The sequence below is a fragment of the Artemia sp. Qi Xiang Cuo genome, chromosome 5, assembly GCF_049724085.1.
Source record: "Artemia sp. Qi Xiang Cuo chromosome 5, ASM4972408v1, whole genome shotgun sequence".
NCBI classification, from domain to species: domain Eukaryota; kingdom Metazoa; phylum Arthropoda; class Branchiopoda; order Anostraca; family Artemiidae; genus Artemia; species Artemia sp. Qi Xiang Cuo.
In genome coordinates, this window is record NC_142798.1 from 32,377,675 (window position 1) to 32,404,633 (window position 26,959).

General features: G+C 35.5%; 1 protein-coding gene across 1 annotated transcript in view; it reads left to right on the forward strand.

The window, feature by feature from the left end:
- Positions 1-2,200: 2,200 nt before the first annotated feature.
- LOC148952039 (renalase-like) overlaps positions 2,201-26,959 on the forward strand; it is a 34,496-nt gene continuing 9,737 nt past the window's right edge. Inside the window, exons 1-4 of the mRNA XM_089089495.1 lie at positions 2,201-2,353; positions 7,351-7,456; positions 15,409-15,514; positions 21,679-21,880. Coding sequence (XP_088945621.1) covers positions 2,239-2,353; positions 7,351-7,456; positions 15,409-15,514; positions 21,679-21,880 — 529 coding nt within the window. The 5' untranslated portion in view covers positions 2,201-2,238. The remainder of the gene's footprint in view (positions 2,354-7,350; positions 7,457-15,408; positions 15,515-21,678; positions 21,881-26,959) is intronic.

Below are 26,959 nucleotides of genomic sequence, written 5' to 3' on the forward strand. Positions count from 1 at the left end.
CAAATTACATTGACTGGCATCATTAAAAATGTTATAGGACTTCATGGCGAGGACGCTTTAGCATCTTTTCTTCAGAAGAACTTTTTTTTCAATAATCGCCGACGAAAGCACAGATAGATCAGATACAAAGTCCCTAGTTGTTACTGTGAAGTATGTAGACAGTGGGAATACCGTGAGGGAAGAATTCCTGGTACTACTAAAGGTAGACGACGCAACTGCAAGTGGGCAAAAGAATCTTCTGACGAAGTACTTTAAGAAAGCTGACGTTCCATTAGAAAATATGACTGGACTTGGTCTTGATAACACCTCAGTCAATATAGGGCGTAAAAACGGCCCTGCAGCCCTGCTGTTGCGTGGAAATCCACAGGTGTTTGTCCTTGGTTGCACTTTCCATACTGTTCCATTGTGTACTTCGGCTGCAACAAAGCACCTACCTGCTGAGGTCGAAACTTTCGTGAAGGATCTCATCAACTTCATAAGCGCAAGCCCTAAGAAACAGATGGAACTGAAGGTTTTCCAGGAGTTTTGTGAAATTGCCAACAACTGACTTCTGCAGATAAGCGGCACGCGCTGGTTGTCGCTTGAAGCCGGAATTAACAGATTACTTGAACAGTGGCCAGCCTTACATTTGTATCTGACAGACTTGTCCCTAACATCGTCGGACAGCTCGATAAGGGATAAAGCCAAAAAGCTGCTATATACGATGGATATAGGCGTGAATAAGGCCTACTTGTACTTCCTCTTGTATATACTGGCAAAGATCAACAAGTTCGACCTTGAGTTCCGGTCACGCGCAACAAGGATTCATTGCCTTTTGAGACATACCCGCGAGCTTTACTTGTCCACTCTGCAGTGTTTCCTTCGTCCTGAGAAGCTCAAAGGCAACTTTACCTTTTTGAACGTGAGCAGTCCTGAAAACTTTTTAAAACTTGAAAATGTTAGATTAGGGATGAATACCAAGTTTCACTTTGAAACCCTGTCAGTGGAAGACTGACTTCACTGGGTGCAAGCTATTTGAAAAGCCTGCCTTGCTTATCTTATTGAACTTGCTAAGGAAATCCGTACTAGGATAAGACTGGATGACCCTGTTCTTAGATCTTTAGAACTTCTAGATCCACTAAAAGCTATGAGCCACGAAACTATGTCACTTTTCCCTCTTCTGCAGAGGTTTAAACATGTTGCTATTAGAGACTGCAGAACGGAAGGGGAGAGGATGAAGATGCTGGAGCCCCTTAATAGTGAGTACAAGAAAATGTAAATCCGAAGTGAATTTATTTCAGAAATAGTATCAGAATCAGATTTAGAGTGTCCTCCTACATTCTGGAAGAGGCTTACCAAACTGAAAGATGGTAGCGGGAAGGCCATGTTCCGAGTGCTCTCCAAGTTTATGTTGACCCTCTGTGCTTTGCCGCATGCTTCAGCCGGTGCAGAGTGGCAGTTTTCCAGTTTAAATATTATCAAGACGACTGGGCGAAACCGATTAAATATCGACACAGTTGGAGCTCTCATGCACTCCAAGCAGCTCTGCCGCAGAAACACAAGATGTGTTTCGGAGAGGGAGATTCCGCCCCCTCTGATTGATAGATGCAGAAAATGGAAGATGAACGCGAACGAACCCGGTCCCTGGGAAACAGAAGAGGGTGCAGGACCGGCGGTTAAGCTTTGAAAAAGTCGAACTTGGTCTGTCGAATCGGGCTTTATTATTATTTGTTTTTTATTTTGAATTTCATTTTTTTGGTCGTTTTTTTTTTTTGTGTACCTGAAATTTTTGTGAAACCTAGTTGTAAGTATATACTGAAACTAAAAACTTTCAGAAAAGTTGGTTAAACTATGGAGTAAGGCCGAGCCTGTCGAAAATTAGGAGGCTGGAAGGAACTGTTTTGACCTAATCAATAACTAGGAACACATTTCCTACATATTTGAAGGCAAATAAGCCGAATGACCAAAAGAAATCATATAAAGATGTCGCACAAGCAGAAAAAAAATATACACGAGCTACTTTTTAGTTTTGTTCTCATTTTGATGACAAAAGTATTTACTGGCTTTCCCCCGCCAAGGCGGGTGTCGCGGCGAACGCCGCGACACGCTCAAGTTTTTGGCAACATCTAGTAAAACGGAAGCTAATCTAGTAAATTTTTTCACACAGAACTAGTAAAAACAAACTGGTCATAGTGACAACGCTGATTCTAATAGAATTCAAACTGCCGAGCACGCTTTTTTGTGAATTTTATTCCAAATATGTCTCAAGTACTAGTTGTTGGATGTGGATGTACGGGTGCCCTGATAGCAGCCTTGCTTAGAAGAAATAAAAAGCTTGTTAATATAACAATGTGGGACAAATCAAAGGGTGCAGGTACCATTCAGTTTTGTTTGTTCAGTTAGTCTTGGCCTAGGCTAGTCTTTAATTATTAGCCTTGGTTGAAGTGTTTTAACTTAATTTCAGGTTCAAAATCTCTCTTTTGTTTCTAATTTGAAAATAAAACTCCTGTTATTTTGGCAGGATTTCAAGCTATATTGAGGCTCTTCTCCTAAATTGCAGAAATAGCCTAGGCCTATATTTACAAATCTATAGTCTTAGATAATTTCAATCTATAAAGTCCAGTTTTACTACTGATGATGGTCACTGTATATGTAACCAAAATATCTGGTATTTTTTTGATTTTCTATACACTGTCTATTAAAAAGGATTTTATCCCTATTTTGAACTTTTATTTTGTAAAGTCTTATCTCCTAGACAAGGATTGAGAAAAGGTATGAGGCTCAGAATGCTTTTATTATACTTTATTTCAGCTGTAGACCTGTCACTAATAACAGAAAGATCATAATCTTTAAATAGAAGATATTTTGGTAAAGATTTAGGTAAATATATACCAAATCATATTATTGAGTTAGGAATAAAGTAAATACACCATTTGATGCCTTTTTTATGCTGATTACGAATATAATAATTATTTCTATCAGAAATGAATTTTAGCCCCCCCCCCCCTATATATGCCAATTGTGGGTATATATTTCTAAATTTTGGCAAATTTTGTTTCTGATGTAAATTGGAGGGAATTTTAAATTTTACCCCCCCCCCCCCTAATGTAGAAAAATAACCTGAATTGGCATATATAGGGGGGGGGGCTAAAATTAATTTCCAATAGAAATGATTATTATATTTGTAATCAGCATAAAAAAAGGCATCAAACAGTGTATTCACTTTATTCACAACTCAATAATATGATTTGGTATATATTTACCAAGATTTAGCCTACAATTAGGGCTATTGGGAAGGAACCATGCTAAGAAAACAATTCTTGCTTCATAATTTGCCAAATAAGTGTAGCTAATGTATTTTGACTACAGTACCACTATACTTTACCTTCAACTTTTGATAGCAATTGCCAAATTTATTTTCTAAGCTGTCTGTGAAGGTCGATTAGCAGGGTAATATAAATTAAGAGAGTCAAAGTATGATTAAACAAACATTGCTCTGGTGACCTTCCTTGTGAGAACAGTAGGAAGCAAAAATTATGCTATTGAAAATTTGTTGAGTATGTAATTTAGGCAGTTCCATTGCAACTGAACCACTGTGCAACTGAACCACCATGCAACTTAACCCCTGTGAGACTGAACCCCCATTTAACTGAGCCCTTGTGCAACTCAACCCCCATGCAACTCAACTCCATTGAACTAAAACCCTGTGTAACTGAACTCCAATGCAACTGAATCACTGTCCAGCTGGGCCACTGTGCAACTGAACCACCAAGTAACTGAACAATTGTGTAACTGAAACCTTGTATAACTGAAATCTCATGTAAGTTTTTTAAAGTCACAATATAAATGACTGTCAAGATGATTAATAAAAAAAATGCTCAGAAAATAAATAGATAGACTTATCTATGAACAAATTAAATGACATCATTTTTATTCAATCCTAAAAAGGGCTTATGCCATATTTGCCATTTCACTCACTTAAACTATCTGTCTTGGCTTTTTCTACAGTTAGTGTATGGCTTGACATCTGTAACTACTTGATTTTAATTCAAAGCTCAAACTCTTAAAGTCAGATTTATTTATCTTTTTTATTCATGTTAGTAGGGGTTCCCTTTGCTCTGTCACTGTCTGTGGGTCTAGGTGTTTATATCCTCCCCCCCCCCCTACCCTGGAAAATACCCCCTCTTGGAAAATATGGTTTTCCAAATTTGAATATTTATTTGAGTTCTGTTACTTTTTAGTTTAGAAGTGCTAAGGAAATTGGAAAAGAGAATTTATGTGTAAGTTTTGCCCCCCCCCTCCCTGTGCAAAAATGTTCCTCTCATAGAAAATCCTCCAGACCCCCCCCCCCATCAGAAAACACCCACACAAAAAATATCCATATGTTTGCCAATAACAAACACTGTCCATAAGCAATGGACAAATTACAAAACTTAAAAAGGTACTTAAACTTCTGCAATGGGGTTCTATGATTGTTTTGTAGCTAGGGAGAGAGGGAGATACCTCAAAGGGTGCATTTTAATGCCAAAAGATCTCAGCTTTTATTGAGCTGTTGGATAAAGAGAATTAGCTCAAAAATCAAGTTGCCATCAAGCCATTGGCCAATTGGAGACAAAGCCAGTACAGTTAGTCTGAGTGAGAGAGAGAGACAAGAGGAGGATTTGTTTGTTTGTTTGTTCAAAATAGTCAAAATTTCAAATACCATGCCTCTGGGGTTAACAATCCCACCAGCAGCTCCTGGAGCAAGGCCTGTAAGTTAAGCTAGTTACTCAATGTTAACACATACGGTTTTTATGGAAAAGATTTTTGTATGAACTTGGGAGGGATGCTCATTCAACTGGAAATCAAAAGTTCCAGCGCACTTTTTAAGATGTAAAAGTGATCAGAGGGCTTCCAACCCCACCCACTTTTCCCCAAATACATCAATCAATAATTTTGAGATGACCAGGTTATTTAAAACAGTTTAAAGGTTAAATAACTATGCCTCCAGGGTTCACTACCCCTAGCCCCTGGTGCAAGGGCTGTAAATTATGCAAGTTGCCTATGATTAACATACAAGGCGTTTTTTGTCAAGAAAAGAGGGCATGTTTGATCCTTTAAATAAAAAAAAAATGGAATATTAATGTCAAACTTTAGGAGAATGCCAAACACAATCAAAGAACATTTTTACCTTTATTGGTTGTGAAAAGGAAATACTAGAAATATTGACAATGACTGATGGTATCAGCCATCACACTGTTAATAAAATGTTTAGGATCATCTTCAACTAAATCAATATGTACTATGTGCCGCTAGTTTTACAAGACAATGTATCTGCAATGTGTCAAGAACAGCTGAGGGTATTATCCTAAGGGTATGAAGTTTAAACTTTCAGGGCATGCTGCAGGAATGTTGACAAAAAGGCTGGATTGCAACCAGAATCCTTTATCTTCCCATATCCTTTTTAGCTGTAATCTCCTCAAAGCCATCTAGATTCACAAAGGTCAAATATTTTGGACACATATGATTATTACTTAACATTCAGAAAGGTCTGATTCCTCTGAAAAAAAAGAGAAATAAATCTGCTTTAATGGTTTGTGACATCAGATCTCCTTTTTTTTGGCCAAAACAAAACAAAGCTTTTTTATGAATGATCTTGACAGGCGTTTATATCATTACTTTAAGAAACAAACAATTCCAACAAGGTTGAACACGTAAAAATTCTAACTTGTGTTTTACCCAATAGTATTGCCTCATATTTTGAGAATACTGATAAACTAAGTTCAGTGGTTCAATTGCATAATGGTTCAGTTGCATGGCGGTTCAGTTGCACTGTGGTTCAGTTTCATGGTAGTTCAGTTGTACAGGGGTTCCATTACATGACGGTTCAATTACAAAAGGGTTCAGTTGCAAGGTGGTTTAGTTGCATGGTGGTTCAGTTGCACGGTGGCTCAATTACACGGTGGTTCAGTTACAGGGGTTCAGTTGCTTGTAGTCCATTAAGGGGGGGGGGGATAAAAATTTCTATATTTAGAAATGATAAAATAAAGTATTTAAATTAGAAGTAGTTTACAGAATCTTATAATGTTTCCTTATGGAGAGTAGAGGTCAAGGGCATTGCATATAGAGAGGGGAAACTCCCTCCAGTGTTACCAGCCAGTGAAAGCAGAATGAAGTACCAATATTTTACTGGCTCAATTTTTTATTTATTTGGTAAATAGACTAATAGAAATATATGATGTAAAATCAATAAAAGAAGATCAGTCTCGGTCAGTAAAAAAAAAAATAATTTTTAACAGTCATATCACCTATATCAGTCAGAAGGAACACCCTGCCAGTTGGTAAAATCCATTGCCCTCCCACTCCAAATAGTTTGGCTTGTGATGCCTCTGGGGAGGGGAGTAATAAAACAATACGGTACCAATAGTTTTTTTTATATTTTCATTGAAAACCAATGCCAAAAATAGGTACCAGTATTTACAAATCAGTATTTTTCTTTTTTAGTGATTGGGGAGGAGGGCAAATGGCACAACTACCCCTAAAATAAAGAAAATGTTTGCTGTATTGTAGCACAGTTATAAAAGGTAGTCTAATTTAGATCTAGACTAAAGCCTGCCATTCCAGGTTTAGCCCACTTTTGGACAGAAATCATGTATGAAAAAAAAACAAATATGTTATTTAATCCCTTGTCCAGAACTCTTTACAAATCACTGCTGTCATAATTGCATTCCAGCCACTCTACCCTCTCCCCCTAATGGGACTAGACAGAAGCTAGGTTTAAGCTTTAGACTTGTCATGTGTACAAAAGTGTGCATGTTTTGATTTTTTATTCTCATATTGGATGTATTTTGCTTTATAAACAAATATTTGACAAGGAAGAAACACAAATAAATGACAAATCTATAAAATCAGATCTGAACTATAAGTAACATGGACTCAATTAGGCCTACTTACAAATGTCTCACCACCTTCTATTAAAAAATCATGCATCATCTTATCATTTTTAGGCATTAATTAATACTTTCAAGGAATGATCACATATTCTAACTTAAAGACATTAGATGGTTTTCACTCTTTGATAAATCAATCCAGAAAAAAAAATATTAGGATAATGCTTAGGATGATATCTGACTGAGATAATTTTAATCATAATGGCTTTACAGAACTTGGTAGAATTATGAGTGTAGAATAGTGAATTTGTTCAGGAATTTCATCCATATAAAAATTAAAAATGGGATCTTGCTTGTCCTTACTGTCAAAACAAAAAAATTCACAAAAGCTTTACTAGTTTACGAATATTTTCTACTATGGCAGTTTAATATCTAGATTGTATAAGTGCAATTTATCCATGGAATCAATTGATCTCTTTGTAATGTTGTTTTTGGTTTACAGGAGGACGAATGTCAACATCAAGGTCCCCACAAGACAATAGTTGCACTGCTGATCTTGGTTGTCAATATATAACTCAGCATTCCTCTTATCTTAACAAGCATTTAAGGTCAGTTGCCTTTTATTTCTTTTTTTATAGCTTTTGAGACCTGCAGATGCTAAAATGCTGATAGAAAGATGACTTCCCTCTAAAGAAAAAACAGAAATACACATTGAAATTTGTTTTTTATTTATGTCTTTATTTTACTCATATTTCTTTCATCAGTTCTATTTGTTTGTTTGTATAAAGCATAGTCAATTCTGCCGTCATTCAACATCTGGCTCAAAATAAGCTGTTGTCCCTATGCCAGCATGGTTTCTGTTCTTCTAGATCAGTTGAGACCAACCTTATTGATGCATATGAATATGTCACCAATCTTATAGACTAGGGTTTCTCAGTTGGCATGATTTTGCTAGACTTTGCTAGAGCATTTGATAAGGTGTGCCACAGGCGACTGCATATTAAGCTTGAAGCTGTTAGTATTAATTCAGAAATTATTGACTGGGTGATGCTTTTCCTTAGTAATAGAAAACAAGCTCTTAAAGTGTTTGGGGATAATGGACAATCATTTCTCTCTGATGTTGTGGAAGTGAGAAGTGCAGTACCTCAAGGCACAGTCTTGGGCCCAACTTTATTTAATATTTTAATTACTGCAAGCAGAAAGTCTGTTTATATGAGACAGGTGGCCAGCCAATCTATTCTGATGAGGCCATAGTAATGATTGGGGTACTGAAGGGAACTGTATTAGGCCCAATACTTTTTCTGATGTATATCAACAATATTTCCAATCATGTGGATAACAATATGCATTTGTTTGCTGATGATGCCAAACTTTTTGGCATTGCTAACCCACATAAACTCCAACAAGGTCTAGACAGGCTACAGAATTGGACTTAAGGCTGGCTTCTCCATTTCAATACAAGCAAATGCTGTACTTTGCACCTTGGACATAATAACCCAATGGCTACCTATTCAATTTTAAATCCAATCACTAATATAAGGGACCATCTAGTGAAAAGAGAAGAAGAAAGGGACCTGTGTGTGATCATTGATAAGGGGTTGAGGTTTCACAGCCACATCCAACATGTTGTCTCCCAAGCAAACTCCATCCTTGGCCTATTAAAAAGGACCATCAGTAGCCAAGAGGCAACGATATTCATAAAACTTTTTAGGGCTCTTGTTCGACCCCATCTTGATTTTGGCATGTGCCAGGCTGGTCCTTCTTACTGGCAAGATGTTTGGCTAATTGAAAATGTCCAGAGGTGAGCAACAAAGTGAGTGAAAAGCCTAAAGCCAGTTCATATGAGGAACATCTCAAGCACCTCAAGCTACCTAACCTTGTCTACATACGCATGCATAGTGATATAATGCTGACTTATAAACTCCAAAAAGAAAACTCCACCATCTTCGAGGTGGAGTTTCATCTTCACCATTTTTCAAGAAGAGTAACTAACCAGTGGAATGAATTGAAGGACTCTACTTACAGCGCTCCTTCCATCCAGTCTTTCAAACACTAACTTGACATAGAGTTGAAAAAAACACATGGGAGGTTCGACTGGGAGTCATCAACTCAAGAGCACTACAGGTCCGGACGACCTTAAAGCTCTCAAATGGATAAAGGGGATTAGAGTAAGGTGATTTTCATTAATGATGCATCTTGTAACATCAAAAATAAAATAAGCCTTTATGCAGATGAGTCGAAGGTAATTGGTTCAGTTGAAAGTTCAGTAAAAATAGAATCCATTCAAGCAGACTTGGACTCATTTACTCGACGGGCAGTGGTTTGGAAGCTAAAGTTCAATGTCCAGAAATGCAAGGTTATCCAATTTGGTAATAAAAATTCAAGACACCAGTACTCAATTAAGTCAATGGACAAAACAAGGCAACCTGTTGTCAGTAGTCATAAGTTCAGTTTGCATGCTGGATTATAGATCCAGCATGGACCTTATTTCGGTCCGAAGTGCGAATTAAGGTATTTAAGGTAAATGCCCAGACTGTGGGAACAAAGGCCAGTCAGATTCTTGGTATATTTAAGAGAACTTTCAGTAGTCATTCACAATCAGTTATTTCAAAGCTCAATAAAGGTTTAATTCGACCTAAGCTGAAGTTTAACATGTGCTTTGCCAACATAATTAATAAATCTTGCCAAGAAACTCTAGAAGCAGTTCAGAGGCGTACAACTAAAGCATCCAAGGTTTCTTCAACATTCCCTACCCCTCCTGGCTTGAAAAACTAAATTTACCCACACTGACTTGTTGCCAAAAGAGAAAGGGATATGATTATGGCATTCAAGCTGCTCAACCATAAAGGACTTATCCCAAATGTCTTACAACCAGATGTCTCTTCAAGGACAACTTAAGGTTATGTAGCAAATTCTTTTCTAATCAGGTGGTGAATCTATGGAACTTGTTAGACCAGGTAACAGTCTCTTCTACCAGTATTGAGTCATTCAAAACATCAGTTGACAAAGAATGGTGCAACAAGCCCTGATGATTATTTTGGGACTCACCTGATCAATCAGCACACAATCTTCACTGACCAGTGAATACAGGATCATCCTACTGCTAGTAAGTGCGATTTAAGGTTATTTAAGGTAATGTCTGAATTCTTAATGTATAACCCTAAAAGTAATATCAAGGGCTAAAACAGTTCATATCAGGAAAACATGCTAAAAAACGATTTAGAGAATAAGTGTAGGGTTCTAAAATAACGCAAAAAATACTGCTCTTTCAAAGAAAAAATCCTTATACCTCCTCCTTTCTAAATAATAGATTCACCCCCCCCCCCTGCCACTCTATCCAAGGCTCAGCCATTATTGAGTATTAAAATATCATATATAACAAAAATTCAGTCAAAGCAACATGCAAGAGATCAAGTATAGGCTATGACAACAAACACTGTATGTATATTTCCCATACTTTCAGCACCATGCCAGCACAAACAGAAGACACATTGAGAACTGCTCTTACCAAGAAAAAGATTCCATACCTCTTTGCCTCATAAAATCTGAACCCTCCCTCTCCCTCTGTTGTAAAAGCTCAGTTTTTTTTGTATTGTTTCTGTTTTCATGTTGTACAGTTGGATTTCTAAGTGGTGCCAAGTTTTTTGTTGTTTCCTAATTAGAGAGTGCTTTCCCTGTATTAAAAAAAAAGCTTTCAATCACCATTTATTTTTGCTATATTACTTTTGCTTGCAAGTTTTTTTTATAGGTCAATAGTTTTTTTTTTCTGTAGAAATAGTTAGGGAGTCATCCAAAAATATTGTCAATATGAATGCAAGAAAATCAGTCTCTGGGGCTCCTCTTGATTTCTGCAACAGATCATTCATTTATTTCATTTATTTGTATTTCAGCTGTTTGGACATCTATGCATTTTTGTGTGGACATCTATGGTATAATTAATGTAATGCATCAAACAGATACCTAGGGTGCAATCAGCTGTGACCTTTTAACTATAATTATACTATTTGTATAATTAGAAAGACAACGAAAGAAAGGTTGAGGTGGTTAGGGCACATTGTGCAGATGAAGGTTGACAGATTGCCGAAGACTGTCCTTTTCGACCAACCGTCTGAGGCTAAACGGGAAGCATGTCGTCCTCGTCTGGGGTTGGAGAGTGTCGTAAAGAAAGATTTAAAGGAAATGGGAACTTCCTGTGAGGGTGTAAAAAAGGAGGTTTTGAATAGATTGGGATAGAGGAGGAGCGTGCATAGCTGTGTTTGCCTTCAGGCGGCTTGGTGCTGCAGTGAGTTGTTAGTAGTAGTAGTGGTCGTAGTAGTAGTATACTATTTCCCTGAATATTTCTGTAAAAACGAAGTTTCTATAATATATAAAATTTACAACGTGTCCCTGATCATTCATTACTTGTGGCACTTCCGAAAGCATACACTACCTATATTCATTTCATATCATCAGCGAATAGCCAAAACATCTTAGCTGTATTAATCTAAAAAAAAAGTTTTTCTGGAGAAGGTAAAGAGCAGTCAAAACTTAAAACGTACAAAATTTCTTCTTCACAGTCCCTGCAACATATCTGAAAATAATGTTTCTAATAAACTGGCTAGTCATATTTCCCCCTATTTTCAAATTCTGAAAAACTAGTGCTTTACTGAAAACACAAAACTGATGCAACCAAACATGATTAGGAACAGAAAATTCTTAAGAAGCCTACAGAAAGTAAAGGATTAATTTATAAAGCTCTCAATAGTCAGGAATGACATCAATGAGTTTTATTATACAATTTAACTCTCTTAAAATCTCAACCAAGCTTAATTTTCAGTAAAGTGCTAGTTTTTCAGAATTCTAAAAATTCAGGGAAGCATCATGAGCCAGTTTATTTGAAACAGTTTTTCAGATCCATATTGCATAAACTTCGAAGCATTAGTTTTCGTTTGTTTTAAGTTTTAGCTTTGCTCTTTATTTTTATAAGAAAAACTTTATTTTTCTAATTAATTTTTCTTCATTTTAAGGTTTACAAAATGTACAAAACTTAGGTGAAAAAACTATAGAAGTCAACATGAATTTTTGTTAAAATTGGATGCTAAACATAAGCTTTTTAAAAATCACAATTTTGTCATAGGCAGCACAATAGTGCTGCCATAAAGAGTCCAGGGGATATATTATCCTTGACATCTTTGAGGAGATGCAGATCAATCAATCAATCAATCAATCAATCAATTTATTAATACTAAAAAAAACAATACAATTACAAACTTAAAAATTTAAACACGCCCAAGAAGCTAAGCTTGTACAGGGCCAACAAAACAAATAAGACACTATTATAAAGCACTAAAAAAAAAAAAAAAAAAAAAAAAAAAAAAAAAAAAAAAAAAATTAGATAAGAGACATTTATGAAAATAGGAGAAATAATAGGAGAAAATAGGAGAATTATTTGAAATATAATGAATGAAAAAAAAAAGACATAAATGTGGATAGAATGCAGAAAATGAAGAAAAAAGGGGGAAAATACTATACTGGAAATACCCAGCGAGAAAGTGCCTTTGCAGAAAGAGATAGAGGGACATCAGAAGGGATGGAGTTCCATAGTAAAATAGATTGATAAACAGGAGACCTCTGACCTGCTGTCGATGAACGCTTAGGTAAAATGAACCTGCGATAAGAGCTACGTAGAAAAGAAGAGTACCTACCTGAGCCTGACAGAAAGAAAAACTGCTGCAGAGATGGTGGGAGTCTACCTAGAAAAGCAGAATGTGCTAAATAAAGGTAACTTTTACCCACAATACGATCCAGTGGAGCTATTCCAGTATCATTATAAAGATCAGAGGAAGGGTAAAAACGAGGACGAAGAAAAGTAGCCTTCACTGCCCTATTTTGGGCTCTTTGAAGTGAGCAGAGAAGAGATTTATTAGTATTACCCCAGACAGAACAGCAATAAGAAAGGTAAGGAAAAATAAAAGCATAATAAAGAGAAAGCATAACATCAGGGGGAAGAAATGAGTTAACCCTGTATAACATTGAAGATTGGCGGAGGACAAGGGACCGGGTATGAGTTATATGTGGTTTAAAAGAAAAAAAACAGTCCAGATACACACCAAGAAATTTCACTATAGGAGCTTGCGGTATAATATCATTCCCATAAGTCAGGATGGTTGGCTCCCTTGCGTCTCTCATACGATAAGGGGTCCTAAAGTGTACAATGGCACTTTTTTGGCTGTTGAGAGTCATACCATTTGACCAGCACCAATCTTTTACTTTATCAAGAAGACCTTGAGCTAGGGAAATGGCAGATGGCAGGTCCACTGCAGTAATGAAGAAGTTACTGTCATCAGCAAAAAGTATAGGGTGCACAAGGGGATGAAGACCATCAACAAGATCATTAATATAAATTAAAAACAAAAGTGGTCCAAGCACAGAGCCCTGTGGGACACCTTTCACAATGGGCAAGGAAGAGGAAGAAGTACCATTAACCGAAACATACTGAGATCTCCCTGAGAGGTAAGACCTAAACCATTCAAGTGGGACTCCATGCACTCCAAATGAAGATAATTTAGACAAAAGAACAGAGTGAACGACCATATCAAATGCCTTTGAAAAGTCAAGAAATAGACCCAAAACACACAAGCCCTTGTCAAGATTAACACGCACAAACTCTGTTGCATCTGAAAGTGCATGCAAGGTAGAGGAACTGGGACGAAAGCCATACTGATGGTTAGTTATGAGAGAATTACCTGCAGTCGTATTAGTACTAAATACAAATGAAGAGAGTCTACAATACACTACTTTTTCAACAACCTTAGAAATTACAGGAAGGAGAGAAATAGGTCTATAATTTGAAATTAGAGATGAATCACCTTTTTTAAACAAAGGTACAACATTAGCAACCTTAAATAAATGAGGAAAAACACCAGAAGAAAGAGAGAGGTTAGTTATGTGTGAGATGGGGTTAGAAACAAACTGACCAATTTTTTTAAGAACATTACAGCTCAAACCAAAACCATCAACTGTACGGCTACTTGAAAGCTGAGAAATAATGTTAGAAATTTCGGTATCACTGCATGGAAAAAGGAAAAATGACTTTTCAGATAAAAGTTCAATTATTTATGAAATTTTTTCCTGAGTAATATATATATATAAAGATTTTAGAAAACTGAAGGATAACCTATTAAATGATTTTAGGATGTGTAGTTTATATAATTTACAAAAATTCGTCTTATTGTTATTGCAAATTTTCAATGCTACAAAGAATTTTGAACAACTCATAGGCTTCTCAGGCTTTAACAGGTTAGGAGAACACATCATTAAAAATGAAAATTACAAAATTGAATTGGCCATGGTCGAAAAGCCTGTACAGGATAATTAAAGGCCCCTGCATTGAACAACAAGGAAAATCACTTTTGGCATGGCACGCACTGTCTTCTTTTTTTCTTTGCTGCTACTAGGGTGCTAGAAAGTAGACACCTATTTAAAAAAAGATCTTCATAACAATGGTTTAAACGTGAGTTACCATGGCCTCAACATAGGATCTGCACTAGATCATTTTAATCTATAAATGGTGTTTGTTCTATACCTTTTGCTGTTCCCAATCTCTCTTTTATTACAACAATAAGAGAGAAATCGAAGATGTTTTACCACTTGATGCGCCTTTTTTATGCTCTTTTCCAATATAAATCTACAAAAAACTACAGTGATATGGTTAAGAGCTTTGAATTGTAGCTGCTAGCTCCTTTAGTTGGCAGATGATTTATGAAGTATTGTAAGGGGGTTCGGAGGAGGAATAAACAAAAGGGGGATTACAAAATGTAGGTTTTATGATTTTTGATCATGGAGATCATGATGTTACCCTTTTCATGCTTCTCAGTCATTCTACGACAGAAGTGGCATCCAAAGTGTCATTTTTGGATGCCCTATGGTACTTTATGATAGAGTTAACAATTTGAATTTATAAACAAAAACATGTTGATATGAAAATTAGATGTCAAATAAGCCTTTAAACAACTTTCTATGATATTCCAGTGCCCAACTAGCAACGAAAAAAAGGAGACAGTGCTTCCCATACAAAAAAGTGGTTCTCCTTGTCGCTCAAGGTCAGGGTTTAAATTCTCTTTAAGGGGTTTTAACCATGAAAGTTCCAATGGTACACTTTTGTTGTCGATCCGACACCATTTTTGAGGGGTTTTAGCGTTATCTTTTTTATTATAAATGGGTATTTGTAATAACATTTTACCCTTAATATTAGTCTAAATAATAGTTACTGTGTTTTTCCTGAATTAGCTATAATGGCAATCTTTTCACGTTAGATATTTTTTTCTAAACACGTTTTTAAACTTTAGATTACTGTGGGGTGTTGATTACTCTTTATTAGGCTGGAGCTATCACTGCAACCGTGATATAGTTTCCGCTGCCATGTTAAATAGTTCAAAAAAATTGCAAGCTTGGGGTTTTCTTGTCAGCCACCAACGATATATGATTTGGTAGTCTGAGTTGCTTTGTGAAACTGTAAACTGTATTATTCTACTAGTATTATTAATGCTTATGGACATTTATTATTTTTTTCTTTTTTTAGTTACTATGAAGAATTGAAGAACGTCGGTATCCTAGTCCCATTGAATACTGAAATTGAATATGCAAAAAACAATGATAATGATACAAATTATGTTACTCCAGCTGGAGTAAGTTAACTTTTATGCATACCATGTTTAGCTGAAAAAAGAATATTATTCGTTATTTGTTCTATGTTATTTGTCAAAGAGAAATCACTTTTAGCGTGTAACATTACAAGCAGTTTTCATTACCCCCCATTTGCTGGAGTTTCCCCAATTTTCCTCGAAAGAAAATGGAGGTCTTTGGAATCACATCAAAAATTATCCTTAACAAAAATGGCCGTTTTGTATTTCGCTTTAACATTCGTTAGTCTAAGAACATTAATTTTGAGGAGGTTTTAGATAAGCCAATATTCCTTCGAGGAAACCCCGAAAATTTTAGGGATAGTGGAAGCATTGATGACAAGTCCTCATAAATTAGCATTTGTGTCTGGATACGTAGTCCCCGAATTTCTCACGGTTTCACCGAAAGGAAATTGGATTCTTCGAAATCTCCCAGAAAACTAATGATGGCGAAAATTTACCACATGTATAATTGGGTATTTACGAATGTGAATTTTCAAGGAGATTCTGGAGAACCTAATTATCATTCGGGGAAACCCCAAAAAACTCAGGGATAGTGGGAGCATTGCGCATATCCCAAAATGACAACAAGAATTTGGGCTACTGATAATAATTTTAAGATAGCCATTTTGTTCAACATGATCGAAAAATATAATAACTATGTCTTTGATGATGATTAATCCCCCAAAATCCTCAGGAGAAGGGCTGCAAGTTATGAACTTAGCCCAATGTTTACATATAGTATTGGGAAGTATACAAATGTTTTAAGGGGGGAATTTTTCTGGTAGTGGGGGGAGTGGGTGGGGGGTTACGTGGGAGAATCTTTCCACAGAGGAAGTTTTCATGGGGGAAGGTTACATTGCTATGAAGGGGGCACTGGATTTCCCAGCATCATTTAAAAAACGATCAGAAATTAAAGAAAAAAAAGCAAGTTTTTCAACTGAAAGTAAGGAGCAATATCAAAACATAAAACGAACAGAAATTATTATGTATTTGATTTTGTTCGCCCCCTAGGCAATACCTCGCTCTTTATGCTAAAGCTTTTTTAGTACTTTCATAAGAGCTATATATTCTATCTAATAATATCTAATGGCTATCTAATAATATTATTATATCTTTTTCTCAACTTTCTCTTAATATCTTTGACAGCTGATCTTATAAATGAAGTCAGGAAAATGAAGTAACTCATACATTCTCCAGCCAAAATTACACTCAAGGATAAGGTATTCTTGACCTCATACTCTGACTATTTTTGGGGGGTTTTGGAGGGTTCAGATCTGAGCTCGGGCTATTTTTCGGAGGGGGATATTTGGCTCAAGAAATATATTAACGTTTAGGAAAAATCTCAAAAATTGTTTTTTTTTTTTTGTTTTTTGTTTTTACATAATGTTCCATAGCTCAATTGTTACCTTACTTAATCAAATGAATAAATGTCAAACTAGCACAATTTAATATTTTGTAGTTTATTAGATTAGAAGCAAAAACCGAATATTAAACATACGTAAAGTATTTCTTAGAGTTTGAATAATGAAAATACAATTGAAATTGTAATTTTTTTTTTTTCAATGACGAATAATATCTCGACATAGATCCCTTCCTTAGAGATGAGTTAATAAAATTGAATCCACATAGTCAATGACTATTACGTACCCAACAGGGTCGTACCCAGGATTTTTATTCGTGAAGGGGGGGGGGGTATAGAAAAACTTTTAAAAACGCATCAAAAATTGGGTTATATGTATTTTTGTTTCGTTTTTACGAGTCGAACAAACATTTTTGGGGTGGAGGGGTTCAAACTCCCTAACCCTTCTGGATACGGTCTTGCTACCCAAAGATCATTTTTATATTTAATGTTTTGCAGAGAAAGAGATGGATAAAAAAGAAATTCGTAACATATTAACCCTTTTGAAAATTGATTCGTATTTGATCTTTATAAACATTGAAACTAAGGTGCTGAAGTATCACTTGAATAGTATGTGTAAATCAACTAATAAACTTTTTGTAAATTTTATTTAAGTACCAAAATATGAAAAACATTCCTCTAATAAATCAATGTCTGCTAGTTGAAAACTGTTCCCCTGGTAAGACTTAAAACATTTAATTTTTACTCTTTTCTAGAAATATGTTCAGTAATTAAGGTGCCGACAACTCAAAGTTAAATGAATGTGATTTAACTTACCGTGAACTAAACTTCAAGAAGTATATGCCATTGTAAAATGGAGATTTTTGAGTGGACCCACGCAGTGGAGGTTTGGAAATTTACAACTTCAATACAAATAATATCGCCATGTATTTTTCAATTGCCCCGACGATGTCACTAGTGAATCATTCACTGACATCTCCAAAAAAATTTGTAGAACGTATTGAAGGACGTGAAGAAGATTTCTTTAGTAGAACTATATCCAATTGTTGCATATCGGCATTATACTTTACTATTTTTAGTAACTTAATTTTGTTTGAGGTTTCAATTCATTGTTTACTTCAATTTATTTTCGTATTTTCGCAAACTTACAGGAGAGTAAATCTAGATTGAATTTCTTTTCTCATTTTACGTCGCATTGTGAAATTTCTTTTATTGCGGGATGGGATGTTGGAGCCTAAAAAGTGTATTTTTCAGGTATATTCTCTGAGGCCAACCTGACTCTTATACATGATAATGGTAATAAGCTTACCTAAGCTATGGATGTCAGGTATTGTGTTATCTTGGAACGATAATTTCGACTGGACCTGTGCCTGCCATCATCAGGTTCAAATTCAAGACTCTTGCCAGAATATCAAGAATATTCTGGCAAGAGTCTTGAATTTGAACCTGATGATGGCAGGCACAGGTCCTGTCGAAATTATCGTTCCAAGATAACACAATACCTGACATCCATAGCTTAGGTAAGCTTATTACCATTATCATGTATTTTTCAGGGCCAAGTTTTCCAACTTTTCGTGAGAAAAACTGAAAAAATATCAGTGTTTCGCTGAGTATAACGTTGCATTTTGGGGAAAAGGTTGGATAAGGGTGCTGGTAAAAAGTAGCATGTCATTAATAGGTCGTATTATTTAACTTTCATACAAAAGATATCGCCATTTTAATTATTCTAGAGGAGATGTCACCAGTGAACCATACACCGGAATCTCCTAAAACTGCAGAAACATCAGCGTTTTGCTTAGCAAAATGTTGCGCTCGGAAAAAAGTGGAAGGTTTAGAAGCAAAATAGTTTCTCCTTGGCCATTTGTGGCGCAAGCGGCATCCATAGATGTTTCGTGAAAACACTGGGTCTCCTTCGCCGTTGGCCCTAGAAGCCTCATAAGGGTGCTCGTAAAATAAGAAAAGTACATTAGCATACAGGTAACAGGCACACTACCTCATGCTCCACCGTTTTGGGCATGACAATTCCTTGCTGCCCTTGAGGAGTTTCAATCAGGTTTATATTAACCTAGACCTTCAAAAAAAACGGCAAAAATATCATCATTTCGCTGAAAAACGTCGCATTTTTTGTCAGTAGGACGTTATTAAGGGTGCTGGTAAAAAGTGGCATGTCGGTAATATTTACACTACCTTTTATCGTATTGTTTTGGGCATGGCATTATCTAACCTTCTAAAGTATAGCGGGCCTGCATGCAAAATGTGTTAAGTACAATTATTTTGTATATTATGAAGTAATAATTGTTTTATAATTTCATACTGTCCAAATACCTTACCCCCCCCCCCCCCCTAATGTCCAAATATATAGCCCAAATTGTATATTTACTATCTATTCTGTTACTTCTCTTTGTCTTGTCTCACGCTAAGCTGAAAGAAACTAACGAAGAAACAGGTTCTACAGTGCGTCAATGGATGAAGAACTTACCATAGGTAAAGTAACAGACAAGTGCCGTTTTTTTTCGGGGATTCTTATCGTCTTTCTTTTATTCTACTCAAGGTACATTTTCTATCATAGTTTGAAAGGGTCATCTAATAACTTTTTTTTTATTAGTCACTATAATGTTTAAATTAAATTTTCCTCTCTACGTTTTCAAAGAGATCAATCCTTGTTTTAATTTATATCTCTTTGTATTTTTAGTGTATCTCTGCGCTTTCAGATAAGTTGTTCGATAAGTAAGATAACTGATCTTCGGTGTATGAAGCACACTAATAATATCTCAGATGTTCAGATACCTTAGTAGTTCTATTAAGAAGTTTTGTTTTTTAATTCCTTTAAAATTTCATTCCTGGTCTTGGCGTACCAATTTTTAAAGCACTATATGTGTCCTAGAAAAAAATGTTGGCTACCCTCATTTAACACCTACCCATTCAACCTATTAGCTTGAAAATGTAGCTGCTGAAGATGTGTCTTTTGCGCTTGTTGTAAAGAAGGAAATGATCTTTCTAATTTATTTTCAGTGACTTTTTTTAAGATTCACTGTTTTCATTTCTAATTTCTTCACTTAAAGTAAATCAAATGTATATATGGGTTCTGTTCCTAATGTATCCATTATTGATGTGTGAAAAGGCACTAGACATTTCCTGGTCCAAAATATAATACATTGAATGCTCTTATTTCTCACCCAACCTATTGTCCGAAACCTGCAATAGTTCAAAATGCGTGTTTTTGTATTCAAAATTAATTTCCAAATATAATTTTATTGGAAGATGTTTTAGTGTTTTTTCTATTTTTCTCAATGTTATCTAAATATAACTATACAGGTTCCCGGTGCGGTTGTATTGAATGCTGATGGCTGAAAAAGACCTAGATTTATCCTGGTTGAAAACACAATTTAGTGATCTCCTTAATTCTCCCACTAAAGCTACGATTGCTCTTTTTTCTTCTTTTTTGTGCTTAAGCAAAAGAAGGAGAACATTTTTGTTGAATGAATTTCTTAAAACAGTGGAATGAACAGAAATGATCTAAAAGTTTATCTGATCGATTCAGTCGAGTTATTTTGGCTACCCTTGCCCGTTACTTGGAATGTATGCTATTTTGGATTTACTATTTATTCTTGATTGTGGGTGATTATGAAAGAGTAAACCCTCATTCCAGCTCATGCTGTCCTAAGTCACCTGTTTAGTTACAACAACAAAAAATTGCCGGAGATTATTTATCACTAAACAATGGACTAATATTTTATCATACCGTTCGAAAAGTCTATATTCTTTTGAATCAAGTGTAAAACTAAACGTGAACAGCATCTCACGAATAAATAAATTGACATTAGTCAGGTATGTATATAGGCTCTGACAGCAAGTTAGTCCAGATGGTTTCAAGATACGTCCTATAATGGCACAAAAGAAAAGAATTTTAAAAGGCAAGGGGGAGAGGGCATTAAAAAGGTGAAATATATACTTTCGACTTAGATTTAGCACAACTATGCACGTAAAGCAAAATAGCTCTTAAACTGGTGAAGACTAGTGAATTTGTACAGGAACGAAATCGATTTGTATTTATCACCCTCTTGCGGCTTATCTGCAGCTTGGAAAACAAATATTAATACACCAAGGGGATAGTGCGCTCAATAAGCATTTCAAAAAGCCAAAATATGTGGTTTCAATTGGATTTAGCCCAACCCTTCACGTTAAGCTAAATAATTCCTAAACTGGCGAAGATTAGTGAGTTCACAGAGGGAGAGAATCCATGTGTTTTGAGATCCTCTATCACCGTGCTACGGCTTATGCTCTTTCAATAGCCCGCCTTGTGTATAAATTTTGAATAAAAGATTCCAGTTTCTTTTTTGCCCCTCTACTTGTTTTCTAGGTAAGTTCATTTGTAAGATATTACAAAATGAGTCTCAGTGTAGTTGTTCATATCAAGCAGACTTCTATTTCCTTTGGGACCATTCACACCGCCACCGGATAAAAGTGCTTTTCGACTATAGTCCTTTATTTCTTTCTTTAGCTTACTTTTTTTTATCCTACCCCTGAAATGTTGTTGCTCCCCAAAATGGACTTTTACGTTTGCGCGTGCTTTACACTTTTTCTTAAAAGCAGAACGGTTGCTGTAGTCCTGTGCTAAAAGCAGGACCTAGGGGGTTCGGTGTGTTCACTATCCCCGTCACCACTTACCTCTAATCTGCCATTCCTAGTTCAATGAGCTCCCGCACCTTACCACGTTTTGAAAACAATCTTCATCGTAATGTTCTCATCACCAATTTATCATCCCAATATTCCCAAAAACAATGTTTCATCATCACCTCTATTTTAGGTAAGTTCAATAGTGAAGTATTACATAAAGGAGTCTCAGTGTTGTTCTTCCTACCAAGTGCACTTGGATTCAATTGTGAAAAAAGAAGGCAGTTGGATGGTCAAGGCGAAAGATGGAAGTGAAGGAGTGTTTGATTCTGTTGTTTTAACTATACCTGTGCCGCAACTATTCTTGCTCCAGGGAGACATGCCTAGGATTCTTAGTAAGTATCTGGGAGGCGGCACACGCAGCGCTGAGAGGTTAAACGCTCGTTCAAAATTTTCTAAGAAATTTCCCTGTGGCACAGCAATATTGGCTGTAGCAAAGCGAGTCTAAATCTGCCCATTTTGAATTTCTCTAATCTAAATAAACATCTTTAAGTAAAATCGCACGGCACCTAATACAGATTATTAGACATTCTTCATTCAATCTATTTAGTCAATAAGGTCTATTCCGAGGTCTTGCTAAGAACTGGCTTCGTCGGCTTTTTGTTGCCTTTCTCTGCTCGCTCGGGCTTTTGGCCCCACGCACGTATGGCCCTCGCTTTGTTCGGACCAGTTCTCGGGCTTTTGGCTCTCGCGGTTTGCAATTGATTCTCCCGGATGGTGCTCTACGCAGTATAGATCTAAATTAGATATATATGCCAAAAATTACTGATCAACCATAATGTCGTTTTAAACTTTACCATATTCAGGCACAATCAATTTTATCTTCACTTGTAAGTTAAATTTGGTGACTAGATTGGGTTTGCTCATTCAACAAACGATGGTAGGTTGTACGTGATGCTAGATAGATTTAGAAATGTTTATTTACGAAAAGAAAGGATACCCCTCTCCTCCTCCATTTATTGAATTTCAATTTTTTACTGGACAAGTGCAAGTTTTGCCCAAATACAAATATATTATAAATATTAATTATTTTTTGTCGACGGTAAAAAAAAGTTATAAAAAAAATTTTCAGCTCCAATTCACAACCCTAAGATTAGGAGTCTGATGTTAGCGTGGCTCATTTCGTTGGTTTTACATCAATTTTGTGTTTATGTGTTAAAATAAAAAGGGTTTTCTTGTCAAATTTACAGGCATTACCAATAATGACGTAGATAAATTCGGAGACCACACTGCCTTTCCATGATGATAAAATAAAAGTTCAAAATAGGGATAAAATCCTTTTTAATAGACAGTGTATAGAAATTCACAAAAATACCAGATATTTCAATCACATATACAGTGACCGTCATCAGTAGTAAAACTAAACTGATCAATAGTTTTTACTACTGATGACGGATTTTATCCCTATTCTGAACTTTTATTTTATTACCAATAATGGTTGTTTAGGAGCAACCTAGTAACCGAAAATGTAAAAATACGCTCAAAAAGAATAAAATAACAAACAGCCTAGTAAGGAAGAATTGCCATTTGAAGGTGATTTAGGAATGTTAGCTATTTTCTTCAAAAAATAGTCTTAAATCCCACAAAATGGTGTTGAATCGAAATGAAAACTGTACCATTGGAATCACCATGCCCAAAAACCCAATTTGGAAAATTTATTTTGAGGGAACAATTGATTTAAAGGAATTTTTTTTATTGTTTAATATTTCCCTTTTTCCCCAGAGGAAACTGCCATATATACGCGCTTTTTGTAAGTAACAAAGCATGATATTAAATATGAATAAAATTTTTGACAAAAACTGAATCTTCATGTTCAATATAATATAACACATGTATCTTTTAGAAATCTGCTTCCCTCTGGTGTGATGTCATGTTGAGTGACTCTGCTGTCTGATTCCCTGCAATTTGTTCTTTACTAGATCCAGCTACGAAAAAGCCTGAGGTTTTTTCCCGTGCTTATATATATCAAACAGTTCGTGGTTACAAACTGTAAATAAGACGTGACCCGGCTCAATAGCAACCAAAACTCTAGGAACCGGAATTAGGATATCAATTGATATCATCAATAAAATTATAATTTTATCCCGACTTCAAATATACAAGTTTCTTTAAGTTTAGTTTTACCCATCAAATGTTACGTGTCTGAAAAAATTTGCCTCATTTTCGAAAAAGGGGGAAACGCCCCCAAAAAGTCATAGAATTTTAATGAAAATCACACCATCGGATTCAATGTATCAGAAAACCCTACTGCGGAAGTTTCATGCTCCTATCTGCAAAAATGTGGAATTTTGTTTTTTTGGTCAGAATAAAGATCACCACGGATGCATGTTTATTTGGATTTGGGTTTTAGAGGGGTTATTAGCCCAGGGGTAATCACACCGATCGATCAGCCTTCGAATGCTGCGATAGAGCTCATCCGGCCGATAACTATAAGTTCTATGGCCTCTTTCAATAGACCAAAAAAATCGGTTAACGGCGTGGCCCCCTTCCATGCTCATTTTTTCCCAATGTCACCTACGCCAAATTCTGATATAGCTATTTCGTTCAGCATAGTCGAGAATATAATAAATATGTCTTTGAGGATGATTTAATCCCCCACAGTTCCTGAGGGAAGGGCTGGAAGTTATGAACTTGCCCATTGTTTACATATAGGATTGGTTAATGGAAAGTATAAAGACGTTTCAGGAGGGATTTTTTCTGATGGAGGGGGTGTCGGAGGAGAGGGTTACGGGGGAGGATCCTCCCATGGAGGATTTTTCCTTGGGGGAAGGGACATTTCTATGAAGGGGGCGCCGGATTTCCCGGCATTATTGAAAGAACGGTCAGAAATTAAATAAAAAAAAAAGTTTTTTCAACTGAAAGTAAGGAGCAACATTAAAACTTAAAACGAACAGAAATTATTACGTATATGAGGGGTTCTCTCCCTAGTCAATACCTAGCCCTTTTCAATAAAGTTTTTTTTAGTAGTTTCAAAAGAGTTATCTATTCTAATTAACCGACCTTTGTGATTCAGGGGTTTGTGATTCGAAGTAAACTCGAGCTTTAGCGTAAAGAGAAAGGCATCGACAAGGCGGCAAACTAACTAATATACGTAATACAACATACGAATATAGAAGTTCGTTACGTAAGTTAATTCGCAAGTTAAGTCAGAACAAAATTTCGAGAAAGTCATTTAGCCAAAAATAAGTAAAGTTAATATACAAATTTCGCTTTAATTATTCATGTACGGTGAGCCGAAATCAAAACTGCATTAATTCAAAAATGTTCACAAATTAAATAAAAAAAACAAGGTTTTTTAACTGAAAGTAAGAAGCGACATTAAAACTTGAAATGAACAGAAATTATTCCCTATATGAAATGGGCTGTCCCCTCCTCAATACCTCGCTCTTTACGCTAAAGTTTGAATCTGTCACACAACTTTATTTTTAAAACAATAGAAAACTTTAGCGTAAAGAGCGAGGTATTGAGGAGGGACAGCCCCTTTCATATACGGAATAATTTCTGTTCGTTTTAAGTTTTAATGTCGCTCCTTACTTTCAGTTAAAAAGACTTGTTTTTTTTTATTTACTTTATATAAAAGAACAAATATACTACAATCTGCAAATCTAATTAATTTATCAATCTTCATCATTTCACATCAAAGATGTGAGTTAGCTCATTCCCTTTTTAAGGGAATGAGCTAACTAAAGAGAACTTTCTTCAGTTCTGGTAAATATAAATAGATTTTGACTAGATTGGGCATGTGAAGAATGACTCCTTAATAAACCGACCGTTTTAAGTAAAACTTGTAACCTGAGAACTGTGTTCACTCATGTTAGAATAATTTATTACAAAAGCTAGTAAAAAAAAAACAAATGATTTAGTTAATATGCAATGTAGATTTAAAGCACTCGACATGGAAAGAAGTTTTAGATTATTATATAGGATTTATATATACTATCAAAAAAAAACATTGACTGTTGTTTTAACCCTACATGTACTGCAACTCTCCTTGTCCCTTGAAGATATGCATAGCATTCTATGCAGTGGCGCAGCTTCACGAAGATGTAGGGAGGGGAGGGGGGCAAAATTAATTTTTCAAAATTCGGGGGGAATTATGTTGTTTTTTCAATTTGTTTTTAATGTAAATACCAAAAAAAAATATTTTTCAAAATTTTAGGAGAGGGAATCTAGGGTGTAAAATGCGCCTCTTCTGCCCCTTTCAATTGGCTCCACTGATTATGAGTAAATACCTTTGGGAGGTACCCACAATTCTGCAAATTCAAAAGCAAATTTATTTAAATGTTTAAAATTTAAATGATTGAACCTTCTGATGGGAGATTTCTCAAAAATTTTCTTTAGATGGAAAATATCTATTCATTTTAGTAGACTGTAATTATGTAATATTTTAATGTTGTTGCAATTTGAGATTCAATCTAAAAAAATGTTTTTAGACAAAGCATATCAATTCATTCTAGTAGGTTATAGATATGTAACATTCTATCTTAGCACCGTTTAAAATTCCAAAGCCAATTCTCCAGTGGCGCTTCCTGAAGAGGGAATCTGTGTCCTCCTACAAGACATGCTACTATCCCTCTCTTTAAGGCACATCAACCCTAACAAAGAAATTGTCGTGTCATTTACACAGTTTTGAATATATAGACATATGGTACTTTATGTGGTACACCATAAATTTAACAAAAAAGGTCAGTAATAGAAGTGTTTTGTAATCCTGAATTATATATAATGTAACAAAACTTTTTGTGGAGCACCACAAAGGTATTCCATCACAGTTCTGTATGAAAGATCCTTAGCTGTTGCCACTTTTTTCGTTTTCAAATAATACGCAATTTAGGCTACTATAATAAGAAAATAGAACGGAACAAAATACTCAAAACATTATCAGCCAATAGGCTCTTAGGATCCTTTTCAGCTAAAACTAGCAAATAATTCTAAAATAAATGAAGAAAGAACAAATCAATTTGTGAAAACCGATAGAATGATCCAGTTATTATGCTTGTATCTTAACTCACTAATGCTTTAGATTCATAAATATGTTTACGCAAAGCATACCTGGAATTAAAGGTAGCCTATCAAAAGACCTGAAGAGTCTTCTTTTATGGAGCATTTTAGCAATACACATGGAACATTAATTCTTTTTTTTTTTTTTCTTTTTTTTTTTCAATGTCCCCCTTTCTCGTTCATCTGTCGCTTTTACAACCTTTAGCACCAGGCTAAAAGTTGCAAACTATGAAACTACATTAATGTATTCTAAGAAATTATCAAAAATGGAAATCATGACTAAAATTTACACAAGGAAAATTTACACAAAATATTTTACTGACGAAAGGTAGTTTCTTTTCCTAGAAGAAAACCTCAGGAAGAAATTGTAAATCAATCAGAACAATCTCTTAGAAATAACTGAATATTAAACT